At 40.4% G+C, this 21,671-nt stretch overlaps 1 protein-coding gene across 5 annotated transcripts in view; it reads left to right on the top strand.

Annotated features, from left to right (window-relative positions):
- DNAJC6 (DnaJ heat shock protein family (Hsp40) member C6) overlaps positions 1-21,671 on the top strand; it is a 155,603-nt gene that overhangs the window by 129,884 nt on the left and 4,048 nt on the right. For all 5 annotated transcript variants that reach the window (XM_078451815.2, XM_078451818.2, XM_078451817.2 and 2 more), the window contains 8 exons: positions 768-961; positions 1,067-1,147; positions 3,507-3,941; positions 6,320-6,454; positions 10,921-10,989; positions 12,456-12,575; positions 18,251-18,514; positions 20,807-20,949. In XM_078451815.2, the coding sequence (XP_078307941.2) occupies positions 768-961; positions 1,067-1,147; positions 3,507-3,941; positions 6,320-6,454; positions 10,921-10,989; positions 12,456-12,575; positions 18,251-18,514; positions 20,807-20,949 (1,441 nt within the window). The remainder of the gene's footprint in view (positions 1-767; positions 962-1,066; positions 1,148-3,506; positions 3,942-6,319; positions 6,455-10,920; positions 10,990-12,455; positions 12,576-18,250; positions 18,515-20,806; positions 20,950-21,671) is intronic.

The following is a 21,671-nucleotide window of genomic DNA, read 5'->3' as shown; positions in this document are numbered from 1 at the left end:
CTGCAGCAAGCCCTGGAATCCTGTGCTGCAGGACTGTTGAGTGTAGCTTAACAACACAGAGAGCCTGGTTGCATTTCACAGCTTGCATTTGGGTATAATTTGTCTTGAGTGCAAATGGATCAAAGACTTCAAATAGAAGGGTCTAAAATTCCATGTGAGAGAACAAGACTGAACAAAGAGGAAACAAAGTATCAATACTGTGGCCCTTTGCATCTGTGTATCCCTTTGTGTTTTTCAACAGTGATGGCAGTTTAATCAATGGTATGATATGAGCAATGACCCTTGAGACAGGATGCCAGGCTATAGCACTAAAGCAGGGTACCCTTCTGTACCAGAGAATGAACCTTAGTTGCTTTATTATAATGTGGTTTAGGGAACTCAGAGGGATGGCTGAAGCCAGGGTGATAGGTGGGAGTTGTGGGAGTCAGGGTAAGGGTAGACATTCAAGAGCTCAGGGTGGCAGCTGGGGACTATCTCACTATGTTAACAACTAATTTAGCCTTGCCTGGGCATACTGGCTGGATCTATTGCCCTACTTCCTAACATGCTTTTATATGCAGTAATATCCAAATTCTTTAGTTGTACTTATTATTCTCCCCTTTCCTCTAGTGAGGCCAGAAGAGTAAAGTACCTTATCTGGTTAGTGATTGATTTTTCCCTAGAAATGAGTCTTAGGGTTAACCTGAGTCAACCTACAATGGTGTCTGTGCTGAACATCATGCTGGATCCATTGTTTTTCACTGATCTTCTTTTAAATTGCTATTTAGACCTGAATTGGACGCATGTGATGTACCAGAAAAATATCCTCAGCTATTTCAGGTGACTCTAGATATAGAACTACAGCCCCACGACAAAGTGATAGACTTAACCCCACCATGGGAACATTACTGCACGAAAGATGTCAATCCCAGCATCCTCTTCTCTTCTCACCAGGAGCATCAAGAAACTCTGGTCTTAGGAGGTATGAGTCACCTGGTAGTTTTGTTTTCAGGATAAAGCCTCTGTGTTATTATCACTTTGACTTATTTCCTATTTCATTGATGCTGCATGGCCTTTTCTCTTGCAGGACAGGCTCCAATAGATATCCCTCCGGACAACCCCAGGCATTTTGGGCAAGGTGGCTTCTTTTCCTCTCTCTGTTGGCAAGGTACTTCTATGCATTTCTCTAAGTTATGTAGTTAGATACTTAAGTCATGTGGTGATTCTGTAAACATGGTTTGTTCTCAAAGCAGCTTCAAAAAAAGAAGCATTTAGAAGTCATCCCTGTTCTTCCTTACTTCACACCGTCCCTGCTCATTCTTTTTTCAAATCAGGCAGTTTGAAATTACCTCTCTACTTTGAACTTCATGGATACTCTTAGACTGATGTAAAAGGCCATTTAAAGCTGAATTCTACCTTTTCTTTCTATGCTGTCTTTTGCATTACATCTTTCCTGGACTTATGAATCAATGTGATATTTTCTAGGATTTCCCTTTATGCTGCCGACACACAAATTAACAAAAGACTCTATCTCCTGCCCTTGAGTACATATTCTGAAAATATAAAATCTGGCATTTCCCCCAGAGGGATCTCGGCACTAGGAGGGCAGATCTAAGCTTCCCCTGGTGCAGAAAAGGCAAATACTTTGCCCATATGTCTCTGCTACATGCTTTAACAGCCATGGCAAAAATTGGTCTCAATCATAGTATCCTTTTCCACCAAACCTGGACATGTTTTTAGAATCTCTCCAACATAACACTTCAGATTGCTGCCATCAGTAGACTGGCAATGGCATTCTATCCATACACATTCGCCTCCTTGCTATAGAGTTTGCTGAGGTTAACTGCAAGATTGAATGTAGAATTGAATCGTAAGGACTTTCTGTAAGAAAGGGGTAGGAAAATAGCTTTGACAACGCTGTGGTTAGAGTTTTCTTGGTTGACCTTTCTTCACTGTGTGAACATGAGACAGTATTCCTGTTGCCTATGGAATTTTCCATGTTTTGTGAAAAAAAAAAAGTTCACAGAATTCCTTTGAATTAAAAGCCTTACTTTCAGAATTTCCTCCTGGGAAATGGGAACTCAGAGGGATGGCTGAAGCCAGGGTGATAGGTGGGAGTTGTGGGAGTCAGGGTAGGGGTAGACATTCAAGAGCTCAGGGAATTACCTCCTGGGAAATGGGACCAATAACATAAAAAAATTGGAAAACCCAGTGAAATCTAGATAACAGGTTGACTCCCCAGTTTCCCCCAGTAACAAGTCCCCTACATCTTCCCGTCCTCACATAAGGGCTTTTAATTAAACTTCACTTTTTCCTCTCCACTGACATTGTAGTAATTTAGAAGTCATTCCTGTTAGTAGGCTCTGAAATAGGTTTTAGCAGAAATGCACAATTTCTTATCTGAACTTCACAGAAGTATTTCAGGAATGCAAAAGTTTTTTAATTTTAGGCGATATGGGATATAAATGGTATATTACTCAGCATCCCCAGCGGCATCTCAGACAACTTGTAATGGAGCGTATTAATGTTTCCGCAGTGAAACATGTAAAAATAATCACTTTGGGTGAGATAAATGAAGAGTATACATATGTACGTATCAGTTCTGGTCAGATTTTTCCACCAGCCAAATTTGTTCCAGACTTAGGGAAACCTTTCCCTTTTCATAGCTTTTTGCATTTCAGAATCGGGAATTAGGGATGTGGATCTGCCCTTGATTTAGAATGTGGGTCTACCTAACATTAAATAACCAAGTTTCCTTGAAGGATCTGTCTCAAGGAGGGCCTGGAAAGTCACCCATCAGCCTCGCCATCCCTTCCCCAGAAGAGACCTCTTCCCTGCTGCCCACTTTATGCTGAATGTATCACCGTCCAGGATGGTATAGGGACCATCCTGAGCGGAATCTCTGTGGCTATTCACTGGTTAGGTGTGTGGTTGGCTTCTACTCCTGACTGTGGGAGGAAGGCCTTGCTTTTGGCTGCAGGCCACATGAAAAAAAAAAAAAAAAAGAGGAATCAGCAAAGGATTAAGAAATTATGGGACTTTTTTTCAAAGCACCTAGAAGAGTACCCGGAAGATGATAATCATAATCATAAACACTTAGGTACTACTTAATATTGATCTGAACACTTTCTGTTTATCATCTCATGTAGTTCTCACCATAGCCATTGGAGTTAGGTACTATTGGTTACCCCCATTTTGCTGAGGAGGAAACCAAGGCACAGAGAAGTAAAGTAACTTTCTCAGTGTCACAGAGCCAGTAATTAGAGCTGGGATTCAAACCCAGCCTGTCTGGCTCCAGACTTCCTGCTTTTCCCTGCTCCACGATACTGCCTCTCAGCTGCTCAACAAAAGGTGATTGGATGATGGGAAATACATCCAGCAGTTTTCTATTGGTAAGGGTCTGAGAGCATTGTTTGCTCAGGGCTGCTGCCTCTCTCTTTCAGAGTTATGTACCAACTCTAACTCACAAAAATCAGTAATGCTGGGGCCAGTAACTAACTATTTATTGGCATATTGGCCTTCCTTAGATCAGAAATCGGAAAAATCATTCTGTGAGGAGGACCATGCTGCCCTAGTGAATCCAGAAAGTGAGCAATCGGATGATGAACTGCTGACCCTTTCCAGTCCACATGGCAATGCTAGTGGTGACAAACAGCATGGAGCTAAAAAGCCCAGCAAAAAGCAGCAGGAGCCAGCTGCCCCTCCACCCCCTGAAGATGTGGACCTTCTGGGTCTAGAAGGATCTGCAGTGAGTAAGAACTTCTCTCCGCCAGTGGCTCCTCCCACTAATTCTGAACTGCTGAGTGACCTGTTTGGAGGTGGAGGTGCGGCGGGGGCTGCCCAGGCTGGACAGTCAGGGGTGGAAGACATGTTTCATCCGAGTGGACCTGCGTCTACCCAGTCGACACCACGCCGCTCTGCCCCCTCCACCTCTGCATCTCCAACCCTAAGAGTGGGAGAAGGTAATTTTTTCCATGTTACACTAAACCTCTCAATTTTGAATTGGAACCTTTGGGCCAAGCAGGTAGAATTGAACTTTCCTAATAAGCTAGACTTTTCTGGTCTCCCTGAAAGTCCCTTAGAGGTCTCTGTTTTCAGTTAATGGGGAAATGTCCATTTTGGTAGGACAGTGTAAGAGTGAATATTTGAGCTCTTCGCCCTTTCTTTGTTTTTTTTTGTTTGTTTGTTTGTTTGTTTGTTTTCCTCCAAAGCTTCAATCTCTGGGCTGCTTTAGTTACTTCTTCTTGGAGATGTAGATTGATGAATTATTACTAATAATAACAGCTAATATTTGTGGGCTACTTACTATTTGCCAAACATGGAATTTAACACTAAACATGGATTCAGTTATTATAAAAATCTGGCAGGTGCTTTTATTATCCCTATTTTTTAAAGTTTATTTATTTATTTTGAGAGAGAGAGAAACAGAGCACACAAGCTGGGGGAGGGGCAGAGAGAGAGAATCCCAAGCAGGTTCTGTGCTGTCAGTTGCGAGCCCAACGTGGAGCTGAACTCATGAACTGTGAGATCATGATGTGAGCTGAAGTCAAGAGCCAGACACTTAACCTCTGAGCCACCAGGCACCCCATCCCTATATTTATAGTTGAGGAAATGGAGGTTTAGGGTCAAATTAGTAGCATACATTTATAAGGCTAATCATTGGTGAGGCCAGGGTCCAAAACTGGGCTATTTGACTTGAGAGCTCGCTCTTAGTTTTTCTGTAATGTCTTCCTGGAACTGTAATTTTCTAAATCCACTTTGGTTATGCAAGGGAGTACTTGGTTACCTCAAGATATATTTAAGGGACTCATGCCAGCCGCACAGCTGACTGTAGCAGATGAGCCCTTGCCAGTTGGTGCCCACGTGGTTCAGCTTCATTCTGCTCATTGCTGCAGACTTGACCTTTCCTGTGACTAATCATCTGCAATTTTTTTGAAATTTGCAAGACACAGTAGATGACTAAGCATTTTAGCTGCCCCTTCTTACCTGATATCACTATTAACCAAGATGACATCATATTAGGAAGAGTAAAGAGAAATGTCTCAACTCTTCACTTATATGGTAATCTGCGGGGACTTCCTTTCCCAAGCTAATCCTTCAGTTCTCAGAAGGCTCTGGGTGGTCTTGATTTGTAGTAAGTAGTTCAGTTGGAAGCATTCTTTGTAAGAGTGAGTCTTAAAATCCTGGAATGTGGTTGCTGAGGCTCAAACTCCTACATTAGTTATTGATGGAGCCACGGTGGTACCCTGGTGCCCTGAATCCCAGGCTGTTTCTTCTATATTTGGCTTCGTTTTATCCAGTTCTTACTCACCACAGTGAATTAAAGGTGTCAGGGAAGAAAAATCTGCAAGATCCAGACTATCATAGTACTCAGTCATGTTTCAAGACCATGTACCTTGTGTGACTTTATTTAATTCATCACAGTCCCATGAAGATAGTTATGTTCTGGTGTCAGAGCTAGAAGGGATCTTTGAGAGACATTAGTTAAATCTGTGCCTCAGGTTGTAGATAATGAAATTAAAGCTGGATATATTGATTGACTTGGCTTTCTGAACCTCAGTTTCACTGTCTATAGAATGAAGATAATACTACTGTGTGATAGGGAGAGACTGAGAATCAGCTGAAGTATTTTTTATGAAAGGCAATGTAAACCCTAAGAAATGATACAATATTAGTTTTATTGTGTTGTTGCCAGAGATCTCAGCTGCTGGCTTTGTTCTAGTCTTCTTAGTATATTCACAAACTTGTCCTCACTTCACTAAATCTGCATCTAGTTTCTAGCAAGTTATTGAGAGGCAGTGTTTTGGGAACAGCATTTGAGTTACATAGCAACACTCATTTTCTCCTCTCTTTCACTTTCAAGCGAGCCAAAGACCACTAAAAACATAAAACTAAGCAAAGCCTGGTCAGTGAGGTTTTCTAATGTTCACCTTAATAGCAAACCCCTCCTGCCTGGTATTTGTCCATTAATTTATTGAATACAAGCACAGTTTATTCATTGGGCATCTCCTTTGGTCCAAACATGGTTTTGCCACTTATGGAGGGCCCAAGAAGCCCTCATTTATAGTGTTGACGGATCTTCCAATGGATAAATCTACAGTCCTCCTTTGTCCACAAAGATGGGATTCTTCCTGAGGTCAAAAATCCTCAGGTTCCATTGTTGGCCCTGGAGGAAGTTTTAAGGATAAGATGGGCCTGTGGAGCAGCCCAGAATGCAAGCTTCATCCCAGTTTTTCAAATATTTGGCCTAAGGCCTGGCAATAGTGGCAGCTCTTGAATATTTATTGAATGAATGAACTCACAGGACAAAGAAACACATTTTTCCTTTTTTTTTTTCTAGGTGCCACCTTTGACCCATTTGGAGCACCTTCTAAACCATCAGGTCAGGATTTGCTGGGTTCTTTTCTGACCACATCTAGTGCTTCCAGTGACCCCTTTCTTCAGCCTACAAGAAGTCCTTCACCTACAGTGCATGGTAAGAACATATTTTATATTGTGTTCAGTGGAACATAGTTTTCCACAAAATAACAATAGGTTCTCAGATGTAAAAGCATCCAGTAGGTGTTTGTTTTATTTTGTTTGGGGAAGCCTATATAATGCATCTCTCTTTTTTTTTTCTTTAAAAAATTTTTGTAATGTTTCTTTATTTTTGAGAGAGAGAGAGAGAGAGAGAACGCAACAAGTGGGGGAGGGGCAGAGAGAAGGAGACACAGAATCTGAAGCAGGCTCCAGGCTCTGAGCTGTCAGCACAGAGCCCAACATGGGGCTTGAACCCACGAACCACAAGATCATGACCTGAGCCCAAGTCAGACACTTACCCAGCTGAGGCACCCAGGCGCCCCTCTCTTTCGGAAATTAACAATTAAGTTAACATTTTATTTTATTTTTCAGAATACAATCATTCTATTTAAATTCAAAATGAAATGTGTAGGCCTATAATTTTTGCAAAAGAAAGGAAAGAAAACACATTTGTTTAAAGCAGGCTGTCAAAAGATGGTATGTTTGGGAGGGAAATATTATTGGTATCTTTAGATACCTTTACAAAGAAAACTCACAACCCTCTGAACTAAGTAGATCAAGTATTTTTATTCATTTTAGAGAAAGATACTGAGACAGATAACTATTGACTTCCTTAAGATGAAGTATCTAGTTAAAAATAGAAAATATACCAGAACTTTTATCTCTTAATTCCCAGGGTGATATATATTTTTCTCAACTCTGCTGCCTCACTCTGTGCCCATGCAAAATACCAACGGCTCCTGCTTAAATTAAATCCATATGGACATTGAAGTCCAAAGTAGTATCAATAAACAGGTTAGTTTTAATAGCCTTCGAATGGTTGCAGAACATATTGTAGACACTGGATTTGAACAATTAGAATTTAATCATTTTTTTTTACCATGGATAAAAGTTTATTATTTTATTTTATTTTTTAAAAATATAATTTATTGTCAAGTTGGCTAACATACAGTGTGCTCTTGGTTTTAGGGGTAGATTCCTGTGATTCATCGCTTACATACAACACCCAGTGCTTATCCCAACAAGTGCCCTCCTCAGTGTCCATAACCCATTTCCCCTCTCTCCTGACCCCCCATCAACCCTCAGTTTATTCTCTGTATTTAAGAGTCTCTTATGGTTTGCCTCCCTCCCTCTTGTTTGTAACTATTTTTTTCCCCTTCCCTTCCCCCATAAAGTAGTTACATTAATATTTTAAAAGCTCTGGGATATCTTGAGCACATGAAATGTGGCTAGTCTGATTTTAAATGCTCTCTAGGTATAAAATACACACCAGGTTTCAAAACTTAGTACAAAAAAAGAATGTAAAATATCATTAATATTTTCATATTGATCACAGAAGATAATATTTTGACTATATTGGGTTAAATAAAATGTATTAAAATTAATTCCATCAGTGTTTTTTTTAAATCTTTTTTGATGTGACCACTAGAAAATTTTGAATCCCATGTGAAGCCCACTTTATATTTCTCTGATATCTACTTGTAAGTGCAAAAGGGTATCATTTAGGTAACTCTGATTAAAACTGGAGCTCTTTAAGTGGAGGACAAATGACTTTGAGCTAGAGAATTGTAGCTTATACCTGATGTTGAAGGCTATGGAACAGTACTGGCCTCAACCTGGAAGGTGAGGTCCTGTGGAAGGCATCTTGTGGAAAGAGCTTGCCTGGTGAATTCAGTCTAGTCATCAGCTTGACTTCTTGGAAGCCATGCAAACACAAACAGAAGATGAATTGTACAACTTTGGTCAAACTCTAACGTCACTAAACATGAGAACTCATTCCAGGAATAACTTTTGTGGGTGATTTCCAATTGGTCTTAAATCTCAAACTATTTGAAGTGGGTCCACCGGACAACATACAAGAAATTCACCTCTCACCCTTGAATAGTTCCCACTGAAGAGAATCTCCTGATTGGAAGCTGGTTACTTTGGGATGAAAGATGCAGGGATAGAGGTTAAACCTATTGTTTTTGATCACTTATTTAAAATGTAAGTCATGTCATTGCTGTGCTGAAAATGCATCTTTATGCCACTCAGCATGAAAGTTAGAGTCCTTAGATGGCCTTTATGGCCCTATGTGCTTTTGACCTGAGTGGTGTGACCCATATCCCCTCCCTCTTGCCCTCTCCATTCCAGCCATACTGTCCTCTTGCTGTTGTACCGGCTGTCCCCTCTTTCCCAGGCATTGGTGTGATGAACTTCTTCACCTCCTTTGATCTTTCTCACCTGGCACCTTCTCAGTGGGGTCTACTCTGACTGCTCCATTTCATATCACAACTCATCCCTGTGCCCGGACTCTAGATTTTCCTTTCTGCTGTATTGATCAACTTCCAAAATCCTCAATAATTTACTTACATGTTTTGTTTCTTTTTTTGTTTCCCATCTCTCCCCACTAGAATATGAGCTCATAAAGGCAAGGAGTTTAGTTTGTTTTGTTCATTAATGCTTCACTAGTGCCTAGAAGAATTATTGGTACATAGTAGATGTTATCTATCTTACCATGTAATATGTAAATATAAAATGAATTAACTCATTTTTTTCCTAAGTCTCTTTGAAACATAGTTAGTGATAGTGTTAATAAGGTTATGTATTTTCCTGACTTTAATACTTTGAACTTATTATTTTCATAAGGATACTATCTTTTGTGTCCCATAGGTATGGATGTTCATAGTTCAGTATGACAATTCTGGACTCAGTTCTCTGTTTTTTGTTAATTGGTTAGAAGATGTTTGTCACCCACTCGAAGCCAGTTAGCACCTCTTTGTTTTGCTGCTATACTTCTTGTTTTGTCCTGTGTCATGCCAGACTGAAAAGAATTTTCCACTATCCTTCCTGAAAAAAACAATTATTCCACTGTTAGCGGGTCAGTTGCATTATCTTCACACAGGATAACATATAGGTCAGACTCAGATGTCAGATTAGGAGGTCAAATTGCCCACCTTAAATACTTCCTGCCTTTGAGTTCTACAGATATTTATTGAACATCTACTCTGAAGAGAACAATCACTTGGGGCATAGTGTGGAATAGAAAGTAAATAACCATAATAAAAAGCAAAATAGAGATTGAAAGTGTTAGGTAATTACCTTTCCATTTGTGTATTCCTATATCTTCAACAGATTTTAAATTTCTTGAGGACAATGTCTTTTAGTTCTCTGTTCCCTTGTATGGTGCCTTGCATATGGTAGATGGTCGTAAAGATTTGTGGGCTTGATTAGTAACAAAGTTGGAGTTCTAACACCTATTTCTACATCCTAGTTGAATATAAGACTATGATCAGAAGTTAAAGAAATTAAATAGCAAGTGTTAGTGAAATTGTTTGATTTCTATCACATTTTTCGTGGGTTACTATGGTAGAAGAGGAATAGAAAGGAAATAACTCTTATGGCTGATAAGGACATGTTCTTTTCAACTTAATGATGGGAAAGTACAAGAAGTCTTGTACAGACAAATACAAGACTTGGTAGTGCTAATTTTGGTGCTCTGGTGGTGGTGGGGTGTGTGTGTGCATGTGTGTGTGTGTGTGGTGTGTGTGTGTGTGTGTGTGTGTGTGTGTGTGTGTGTGTTTAATACTATTTGCCATGTAAGTTTAATGTTTGCATTTTACCCACTGATTTTATGGACAGAACCTACAGATGCCTTAGAAATAAATTATTTCTTATGGGACCTTGTTTCTTATTTGGATTTTATAGGTTCAGAAAAAACTTACTCTACCAATGTGTATTCCTCTAACATACTGATTCTTTGTAGCTGAACATTTCTTTTAATTCCTGCATTTGGAATTTTGAGAGGGGCCAGCATGATTTCTTTTGAAGCTGCAGTAAATTTGTTTTGAGTGACAGTAGACTCTGACACCAGCATGGTGGATGATGTATAGCTGCTCAATACATGTTCTGACTGACTCATCATTCTTTGTTCAGTCACAGCAGAGGAGAAAACAAAATTTCAGTTCTAAGCTGATCATGGCTCTCCTACACTTATTAATACCAGCTTAAGACAAATTGAGCTTAAGTTTCTTTTCATCTTTTCTTATTGGCCACTGACTTTGTGTTAAATGTAGAGGTGGGACACACAAAGTGAATAAGATAGTTCTTGCCTTCAAGGAGCTAACAATTTAATGGAGACAGACATATGCGCAGTTATAATTCGAAGTGTGGATGGAAGTAAAATATAGGTAACCCAAAGAAGGAAGAGTAACAAAGAGTATATGGGTTCTACAAACTGTCGCATAAGTAACCATACATGGAGACACAAAGATATCAATATTGCAAAATGTTTGGAGAGCCCAGAAGGAGATGAATCATGTGGGACCATGGCAGGTCACGCAGGCTTCATGGAAGGGACAGTATTTATTTGTGTGAACTCAGAAAAGTGGGTTCTCAGTTATTTTGTTGCGATTCTTTCTCTTCTCCCCATTTCTTCTGCAGCGTCTAGTACACCTGCTGTGAACATTCAGCCAGATGTTTCAGGAGGCTGGGATTGGCATACCAAACCAGGTAAAAGTCAACAGGTTATTTTTGTGCGTATTTAGCCAACTGCTAAAGCATAATCCTTCACTGAGGCTATAATGAGTACTTATAGAGTATCATATAGCTCACCTATGTAATTTCCTAAAGACTCACATTCTCATGGAGGTTTTCACACTGCCTTTATGGCATGACAATAGTGTGTTTTATACATTATTTATAACTATTCTCAGTTTCATTTGCTGAATGTCTGTCTTGACAATAGAATTAGACAAATCTGGGTATACAGCTAACTCAACCACTTAGTGACACTTGGATTTTTTTATAAGCCTGAGCCTCTGTTTTTTAAATCCATAAAATAGGGTTTATAATTCTTGTCCCACACAGCTACATGTTTTTTCTAATATACATTTTTTTTTATTTTAAAGAGAGAGAAAGAGAGAGGCTGGGGGGTCAGAGGGAGAAAGAGAGAGAATCTTAAGCAGGCTCCATGCTCAGTGCGGAGCCCGATGTGGGGTCAATCCAACAATCCTGGGATCATGACCTAGCCAAAATCGAGAATCGGATGCGCAACCAACTGAGCCACCCAGGCACCCCTGTATAAGTGAAATAGTTCATATGAAATTTTCTGGCATAGAGTAGGTACTGAATAATCTGAATAGTCTTCTTTCTTTTTTTAAAAATTTTTTATGTTTATTTTATTTTTGAGTGAGAGAGAGACACACACACACAGACAGAGCGTGAGTGGGGGAGGCGCAGGGAGAGAGGGAGACACAGAATCCAAAGCAGGTTCCAGGCTCCGAGCTGTCAGCACAGAGCCTGATGCAGGACTCGAACCCATGAACCGCAAGATCATGACCTGAGCCAAAGTCGGCACTCAACCAACTGAGCCACCTAGATGCCCCTGAATAGTCTTTCTCAACAAAGGGTTTGTTGTAGGGCTGAATTTGTCTGTAATAAATAAATTCTCTTTCTCATGGCTAGTATGGTATTTCTTGAGAGCCATCTTCATGTGATTGCATTTCCAATGCTGTGCGGGTTAACACACACACACACACACACACACACACACACACACACACACACTATATGCTTATCACAGCAACTTTTTGAAGCGGTTGCTGTTTCTTTATTTAACCAAGGAGAAAATGTTGAAGCTCAGAGAAGTTAAGCAACATGCCAAAAGTTACTCAGCTAGGAAGTGGCATTCAGAGCCAGGCCTGACTCCAAATCCCAGCGGAAAGAATGGAGTCAGGTGAGATGAGAGGTAAACATTGGATGTAGTAGTTTGCAGGGATGGCTAGGAAATGACATATGCCTCCTCTGTTCCCTGTCCCTGCTCCAGGCCACTACTCACTAGCAACTTGTAACATCTTTACAAAACCCTGTCCTAATTTCCCCTAAGAGGTAAAATGAGCAGTAGCCCTGGATTTCTGAATTCCAGAATTCAGCCTCCGACAACTAACTCATTTTCAATGATTTTATTTCCTTTTCAGGAAGCTTTGGAATGGGAAGCAAGTCAGCTGCCACCAGCCCAACAGGATCCTCGCATGGCACGCCCACGCATCAAAACAAACCACAGACTCTGGATCCTTTTGCTGACCTTGGGACTCTAGGTATGAACTCAGCAGGTTAAGATATAAGTAACATTTACTTATGGCTCAAAGCCTCACATCTAAATCTTTGGTGTTACAACAAGCTGGTATTGTTACCTGGGACCTAGAATAGTACGTATTCTTAAGCAATGCTCTAAAATCTGAGACTGGCTTTTTAAAAAAAGGAAACGGGCCCCAAGTACTGGGTTGGAACTAACCCCTATTAAATCGTTTCTCCAGTGCCTAATTTTGGTTTAGTAGCATGAGTACAGTCAGAACTTCCAGGAGTACCTCACAACACAGTTTGGCTACAGCAAAGGTAATGAATGTGTACAGAAATGCTGAGAGAAGAGGCCAGTCGTATAGATTTGTGATGTATAGGGCCAGCCATGCACAGGCCTTCCTGTGATGTTCCCCCTGAGATCCTCACACTGGCATCCCTCTTCTCTCCACTGACTACAGTGCTCTCTGCTTAGTTTGTAAAATTCCATACAGAAAATAGACTCTGTATAGAATTCTCAAAGCGTTTTTTATCATATGTTGATCATTTTTGAGGGATAAGTGTTCCATGAGCAAGTGATTTTGGAAGCGCTAAGTTGCTAAGTTCTGTGGACTTGGATTATTGCAAAAACTTCTGAGCGTACCTGTTCTTGGTGAGGTTCCCCAAAAGGATACAGTTTGCAGGGTTCTCATCTATCTCACCAAGGAACCTTTTTTCAAGGAACAGCTTGTTGGACTAGCATATTATGAAACCTTTTCTTCGTCCTTTTTCCTTTCTTCTCCGTGCAGTGCAGAGTTAAATAAGGGAGTGGAGATAGCCCTCACACACAGTTTTGAATTGGCCATATTGATAGTTTAGATTCTCAAGAGAGCCCTTATGAGGCATTTAGAGCTAAATTGTCTTAAGGGAATAAGAACGTGACTCCATTTTTGCCAGTAATTGTATTGGAATCTTAACCTTCCATCATGCCCTCTTTAGAATTGTTTTTTCTTTTAATAACTCTTAAAATCATTTTCCTTTCTCTCCTTTTCCTTTCTCTTCCTTCTTAATGTAAGTTTCAAATTTTAAAATAATAACAGGTGAAATTCTACTTCAAATAAAATCTTATTCACTGTTCATTTTTTTATTCATTCCACAATTATTTACTAAGTGCCTTCTGTGTGTTAACATTGTCTTAATAAAAACCAACCAAACAAGAAAAACCAAAACAACATCCCTGCTTTCCTAAAGCTTATATTCTAGAAAAGGAATGAAATAGTAAATGAATAAATATGTGATATAATGTCAAATAAAAATAACAATTAATGTTTATTGGGGCTTTACTGTGTGCCAGACACTATTTTAAGTGTTTTACGTTTCATTTAGTCTCCCCAATAATCTTTTTTTTAATGTTTGTTTATTTTAGAGAGAGAGAGTGAGCGAGCAAGCACAAGTTGGGGAGGGGCAAAGAGAGAGGGGGACAGAGGGTCTGAAGCAGGCTCTGCGTTGACAACATAGAGCCCGATGCAGGGCTCGAACTCATGAACTATGAGATCATGACCTGAGCTGAAGTTAGACACTTAACCAACTGAGCCACCCAGGTGCCCCTATCCTGAATAATCTTTAAAACAATTGTTTTAAGTTTATTTTGAGAGAGAGAGGAGAGAGAGAGAAAGCACATGCATGAGAGCAAGGCAGGGGGAGGGGCAGAGAGAGAGGGAGAGAGAGAATCCCAAGCAGGCTCCATGCTGTCAGCACAAAGCCTGATGTGGGGCTCGAACTCATGAACTGTGAGATCATGTCCTGAGCCAAAATCAAGAGTTGGATGCTTAACGAGCTGAGCCACGCAGGCACCACCCCCCAATAATCTTTTGAAGTAGAGACTGTTATCCTCATTTTGCAGATGATGAGGAAACTGGGGCACAAACGATTAGGTCACACTCCCGAGTCATGGGTTTTCAGCACCATGATGTCTGGGTCTGGAGCTCACACTCCTAAGCCCTGTGCTAAGTGCTATAAAAGAAAAAAAGCAGAGAGGGATGGTGAGTGATAGATGGCCTGGGGTGTTATTTCAGGTATCAGGTGGTTAGGAAAGGCCTCTCTGAAGAGATGATCTTTATAGGAAGTTCCTTTTAAAAATCCAGCATCACCTCTTGCATTTAGACATCATGTCATTTTAGGCAACTTTAATCCGGAATCATTCCTTTGCCTTTTTTTTTTTTTTTTTTTGCCTTTTATGACATTGATCCTTGAAGGATAGAGGCCAGTTGAGAAAGTCTCAATTTAGGTTTGGTATTAACTTTGATCACTTCCCTAAAAGGGTATCTGCCAGGCTTCTTTATCATAATGTTATTATTTTTTCCCTTTGTAATTGATGAGTTAGCTGGAGGAGATAATTTGCGACTACCCTATATGAGAATATTCTATTCTCTATCTGATTTAGCTACTGGTTTTAGCAGTCATTAATGATTCTTGCCTGAAGCAGTTATTACTACAATGGTTGCAGAATTGTGATTTTTCTGATTCTTCCCTTCTTTCTACATATATTAATTGACACTGTAAAAAAAAATTTCCTTTTCTTTCTCTCTCTCTCATCAGAATGGCCTAATAGATTCTTTTTTGATTCATTACTGTCATTATTTTCTCTAATGTTCATGTCTAATATTTGGTTTGGTTTGTGAAATCCCCTCCTTTTTTCTGGATTCTGTGTTCTTTTCACTCAAGTTCATCATTTTTTGAAAACTTTCTTTCTTAACGGCACAAGATGTTCTAGGCTTGTTGTGAAATGTTTTCTCCCCAGTCCTAGAATCAGTCATTCCCCAAGGAATCCTTATTCCTTTTTGTGGAGAATGATATTTGGAAACCAGGATCTGTGCACTAAGTGTGTTCATTGGTACTGGGGTGGGAGTCATTGCTCTGCCTTTCAGGAGCTAGATAGAGATAGGAGATGCGTGGATATAGCTACATATATAATCCTATCCAATACACAGGGCGCTCCTTTGCCTTGCCCTTTTCCACATATGTATTTTCCATTTCCCTGGATCTCAACAACATTAATTGCCACACGACAAAAATTTCAGAATAGCGACACCCATGTCACTACAACAACCAACCTGTTGGGAGGAGTTCAGGAATTCTTTGTCATTTTTGAAATGTAATTAATTCTTACAGTCGCTGGGAAAACTAGTTTCCTAAATTCCTGCATGTTTCAAGTCACGTAACTTAGGAAACTTAAGTGAGTTTCCTAAAGCCACACAGTGAACAGGTGTATAAGCAGGGCTACAAGCCAGAATTTTTGACACCTAGGCAGTTGCTTTGAAGATTAAAATCAAACTTCCAAATTACATAGCTGCAGTTCAGAAAAGACAAAAGACAGTGTCCTTCTCCTAAAGGTGTTTTCACATTGAACAATTCTGTTCCATACAGCAGTGCCTTAGTTCCTCCCATAGACATTCTGATCTAATTGGTCTGGCGGTGGCCTGAATATAGGGAGTTTTAAAAGCTCCCCAGGTGATGGTAATGCCCAACCACAGCTGATAACCAACTGCTGTAGCTTTTAATGAGGATAGCAGTGGCCTCTGGGTTTAGCAGCTGCTTTGCATTTTTGTCAGTTCCCTGCTCCGGTAGTATTAAAAATTAAATTTCTGAACATGGGAAGAGAAGATTCTGGAAGAGTGGGCATCCGAAAGTCCTACAATGTTGACACCCCTCGAGAACAGGATCTGCATTTGTCTTTTCACCACCGTGTCTGCAGCCTAGCGTGTGAAGGATGTTCGATAGTGTTTTATAAATGAATGAATAAATGGCAGTGTAATGGGAATAAGGAAGCTTTTTTTTTAGTGTTTAGAAGTTTCCATATTTATTTAATTAAATAATGTATATATATCAGAAGGAAGATAGTAAGCATCCTTAGACTGTAAAATGAAATTCCAGTGCAGAATGAATACCCAGCCTAAGGTGTATGTTGATGTGCTGTTGGCAGGAGGGCCCAGGTCCTCATGAAGAGACGCTTCATGCTAAGTTATGCACTGACAGGGGGCAATGCCAAGCCTCAGAGCTTCTGTCGTCACCTTTTCCTGTTACCAAGTATTTATTAAGCCCTTATGATGTTTCAGTGTATTCTGGGCATATGAACTTGCATTATATTATAATGTATAATGTCTCTTAATTTGCTTAATTCATGGTTTGTGAAATATATTCATATAGCCTTTGTGTCTTTATGGTATACCTGTAACATAGATGTAGTTCTGGTTTTACAAATGAAACTGAGACTCAAGGAGGTGAAGTTTTTTCACTGAGCTTCAGAAGAGCAGGGATTCTCCATAGACCATATTCCCAATGCCCAGTACTTTATATGGCACACAGATGCTCTGTAAATACTGATGAGTGAATGTACGAATGGATGAATAAGTATGTGCATGAATGGGTGATAAAGCTGAGACTCAAACTCAGATTGACTCCAAGTTCCAGGGTCCATTATACAGCATTACCACTGGGGAAAGAAGGAGGAGCCCCAGATCAAAGTAAAGGGAGAGATCTCTAGAAAGAAGAGATGGTAAGGGATAAATTGTAGTGACAGGCTCAGAGATTTGGGGAGGAATTAGGGATTATGGGTGCAGCAAATGAGCATGACATTTGGAGGAAGGATGCCTATAGTCAAGACTCAACTCCGTTAACTAGATCATGAGCAAGTCAGGAAACTTCTCTGAACTTCGGATTTCCTCATTTTTAGAGTGGGGTCAGTAGTACTACCTACCTCCCTAAGAGTGTTGTATAGACTGAAGGAAGTAATAGACACAAAAGTATTTTGTACATGCATATTAGTTATTTTATTATCACTGTTACTTTGGGTTTGGTGCACGAAAGTCTTCCTAGAGATCACCACATTTCAGTTTCTCATTTTACCTCTTTAAACACAAGACACTGTTGGTCTTTGTATTTTGGAAACAGCCCAGCACGAATGCAGTGAGTACTTAAAAGTTAGGAGACTGTGGAATCAGAATTCTACTTAAATTCCTGGCACAAATTAATAATCATTTTTTTAAAGCTTGAGTAAGATCCTTTACCCAGTTCAAAGTTGCCATAGTGCTGGCTGTGTTTATACTCCTGCAATGAAATGCAAGAAGTGTGAAATTGAAACCTACTTGTGAATTTTCAAGACATCTTTGTTTACTCACGGGCACTAACCATGTTTGTACTTACAACAAACAATGATTAATCGTGATCATTGAAGTTTAAGTAGTACCTTGATGAATGAATGTATTTTCTTTTATTCTCTCTTCTTGTCAATTCGGTAGTTATTTTTTTTTTCCCAGTGAGAAATAGAATGTGCTTATAAGGTGGGAAGGAGAGGAGACATGGCAGTGTGGGAAAAGACAGGGCTTTTCTGGCTTGGAGTCCAAGACTTGGATTCAAGTCCCAGTTCTGCCACTGCTGGCTGTGTGACTTAGAGAAAATCACTCAGCTGCTCTGAACTGCGGTTTGTATATCTGAAGAAAAAGATGGGGCTATTAATATACACCTAGAAACATCACAGTGGGGATTAAAGGAAATATATGCCTGCAATTCCTTTAATTATTAGGAAGGTTAATTGTGCCATCAGTCAAGGTAATTTCCACTAAAGTCACTGAAAACAAAAACTTGGGACATAGAACTAGAGGTTACTCAAAACAGCATTCCTCTCTCTCTCTCTCTCTCTCTCTCTCTGTTTCCATAGGTAGTTCTTCCTTTGCCAGCAAACCCACCACACCAACTGGACTGGGTGGAGGATTTGCGCCTCTCAGCTCACCGCAGAAGGCATCTCCGCAGCCTATGGGTGGAGGGTGGCAGCAGGGAGGTGGCTACAACTGGCAGCAGACACAGTCCAAGCCACAGCCCAGCATGCCCCACTCCTCTCCCCAGAACCGACCCAACTACAATGTGAGCTTCTCGGCCGTGCCTGGGGGGCAGAATGAACGTGGGAAAGGATCAGCTAATTTGGGTAAGGGTGATGGCGTGTAGCCTGACTATAGGGTAGCCTGTGTTGTCATGTTACCTGTATGTATGCCTGAAGAAGGAGACAGAAAACAATTCCAGTATTTTCTGAGTCCATCTTTCGTTGTAGAGATACAATAGGATCCCTCCCTCCCACTCTGTGCTTGAAGCACCTGGGTTTACCATGCTCTTGACACTCATCACATCATTTTGTGACTTAGGCTAGTGCACTTGTCTGTCTCTTTCTACACTGACCCCTGATGGAGAGCAGGTATGGTGTCATGTGATCATTAGCACCTAGCTGAGGGCTTGGCGTGCAATAAGCACTAAACGAATACTGAATGGATGTGAGCGGTGGAGCGGCTGGATCTTGAAGCTGTTATTCCTTTGGAAGAGGGGGGAGAGGAGAAAGGTTGGGAGCCTTGTAAGCTCTGTGTTCACATTTGCCCTTGGATCCTCATCAGAGGAGGGTGTATGTCTTGGGACATTTATCTTGCTTATGCTCTGGTTGGCAGATGTTTCAGATCACTGGGTTTCCTACATGGTTTTTTCCTCTCTTCTGAGAAGAAAGTTAAAAGAACACAAAATGGGCCAACAGCTAAGGCTAGAGAGTACTCTGGATAGGATTCAGTCTCTTCTTTTTTCTTTTTTTTTTTTTGAATGGGATTCTTGGTAACAAGTAAAAAAATACTGTATTTTGCATAGCAGCGATGGTTAAATTTGAGTTTGTCAAAAGTCCTGTTATATTTCCCATCTCAATTGATTTGGTCATACTCAAGAGCTGAGTCTTTAGGGGCGTGGTGAAGAAACAGGCCTTTCTCTTTGTAGAACATGGAAAAGGAAATTCTACTTTTTTTAGTAACTGTAGCTAACGTTGAGTGCTTGCTGTATGTCAGGTGCTGTTCTAAGTAGTTTCACGCATTATTTCATATAATCTTCAAAACCAACTCCACGTTGTAGATGAAGAATCTGTGACAGAGATAAATGAAGTAATTTCTTAAACCCATACAGCTTGTAAGTGACAGAACCAAGATTTGAACCCAGGCAATTCAGCTCCAGAACCCCTCCTCTTAACTGCCACACTCTACTTGATTCGACACAGATACCTTCTCAAAATAATAACATGACAGGGACTCTTTTGCCGGGAATATGTAACATCACATTTGTTCTTTGGTTCACGATGGGTATTGCTTGCACAGTTCCATAGAGTCTTGTGGCTCCCCCTCTATTTTTATTTTGAGTAGATGTAGGGTAATTGTCAGCAGTCGGCAGATATTTATGTAGCATCTTAAGTGTAGAAAACTTTGGGAATTATGGAAGTGAACAAGACAGGCAGGTTCCCTCATCTCAGAGCACTTGGATTTAGTGTGTGCATGTGTGGGTGTGTGTCCAGAACGTCTTACGGTATAGAGATGGCAAATGGCTTTCAATCCAGATGTCAACTTTGGTTGATGGGCATTGACAAGCATGGACTGCTGTGCTTCGGTTCTGTTTTGTTTTAATTTAATAAACATTTAAATAACCAGGCACTATTCTAAACTCCTGAAAATGTTAACTTCTCAATTCTTACAACAACCCTGTGAGGTAAGTAGTATTGTTAACACCATCCCTGTTTTACAGATGAGGAAATTGAGGCCGGAGGATAATAAGTAACTTGCCCCAAGGTCCCACTGCTGATAAGTGTAATTCAAGCCTGGGGAGTCCAGGCTTGTAATTCAAGCCTGGGGAGTCCAGCTATAGAGACTTTGCTCTTTGCCATCAAGCTAGGCTGCCTCTCCAAACATTGAGAAAGACTGTGAGGCCACAGCCAGACTTGGAGGAAAAGAGCGGTATGATGGGCTAGAGCTGTCAGTGGGTAGAACTGGGCATGGTCAGGAAAGTGGTGGCATCCGTGGACTTCAAGTACCAAAACCCAGTGTTAGTCCCATCACTGATACTAACTAGTTGTATAACTGGGGTGGGTGGGGTGGGGGTGCATCATGAGTATTTTCAGCTATAAAAAGATGATATGGTGGAAATGGTGTTATGGAGTTGGATTTACTGTAACAATCCAGCCTTGAGTTCTAGCTTTGCTGTGGATATGGCATATGATTCTGGAAAAATCTCTGAGGTTCTTCAAGCCTCATTTTCCTCATCTGCCAAATGGGCATGACAGTCTCATACCCTACTCATTGGGTTAAGTATAAGAAGATTAATATATGTGAAAGCACCTTGAAGACTCTTAAGTATTATGAGGTGATATGATTTTATGTTTAAGAGTAGAGACTATAATGATTTCTTTTTAAAACTTATATTGCAGAAGGGAAACAAAAAGCAGCTGACTTTGAAGACCTACTTTCTGGTCAAGGTTTCAATGCACACAAAGACAAAAAGGGGCCTCGAACAATAGCTGAGATGAGAAAGGAAGAAATGGCTAAGGAAATGGATCCTGAGAAATTAAAGGTGTGTGAGCTCCTGCCCCAGGGTGATTATTCTGTGTGAAAAAGTCCTGTGACAAGGCTATGGGTATGGAGCCTTCAGTGTTCCTGGTTCCCAGCTTCCTCACTGCTTCCCTCCATCCACTTTCAGCCAGAGCAGTTCTACTTTTATCTGTTTTGATTCTAGAAGTCTAGGTTAAGATTGGATTTGCGGAAAAAAGAATATTTCCCCATTAAAAAAGATTTGCCAACCAGCTACTCCCAGTTTAGCTTGGAAAGAAAAGAGTGGTTTCATTATGTGGATGTATTATGTGAGGTAGTGGAAGAGTTTTTGTAAAGATCAAGAGAATTGGAATGTTCGTGACAGACGGAGAGGTTGAATTCCTATGTGACAAAGTACTAAGTATGCTGATGCCAGAATGAACTGGGAGATGGGGCTCTAATCTGTTACCGCATTAAAGGGTTTCCAAAACCAGGACTAGCACAGCCAGTCCATCTTACACATTTTGAAAAAATGTAACATATTTCCAGACAGATTTGAACATTTGTGAAGGATACATAGATTCTTAGATTCTCTTTTGAATACAATATAGGATCCTTGGTTTGCATTTACTTTTTGCTTCATGTAACACTACCGAGACTCTATTTCTTCCAAAGCTCTGTGCTCCATCTTGACAACATTTGTTCACTAGGCAAACTCTGACAGTTTTTTCTATGGAAGAAAATAGTTTATGTCTTTTAAATGAT

This window comes from Panthera onca, chromosome C1, assembly GCF_046562875.1.
Source record: "Panthera onca isolate mPanOnc1 chromosome C1, mPanOnc1 haplotype 2, whole genome shotgun sequence".
NCBI lineage: Eukaryota > Metazoa > Chordata > Mammalia > Carnivora > Felidae > Panthera > Panthera onca.
The sequence above is the reverse complement of the archived record's forward strand: the minus strand, read 5'-3'. Positions and strand labels throughout refer to the sequence as shown.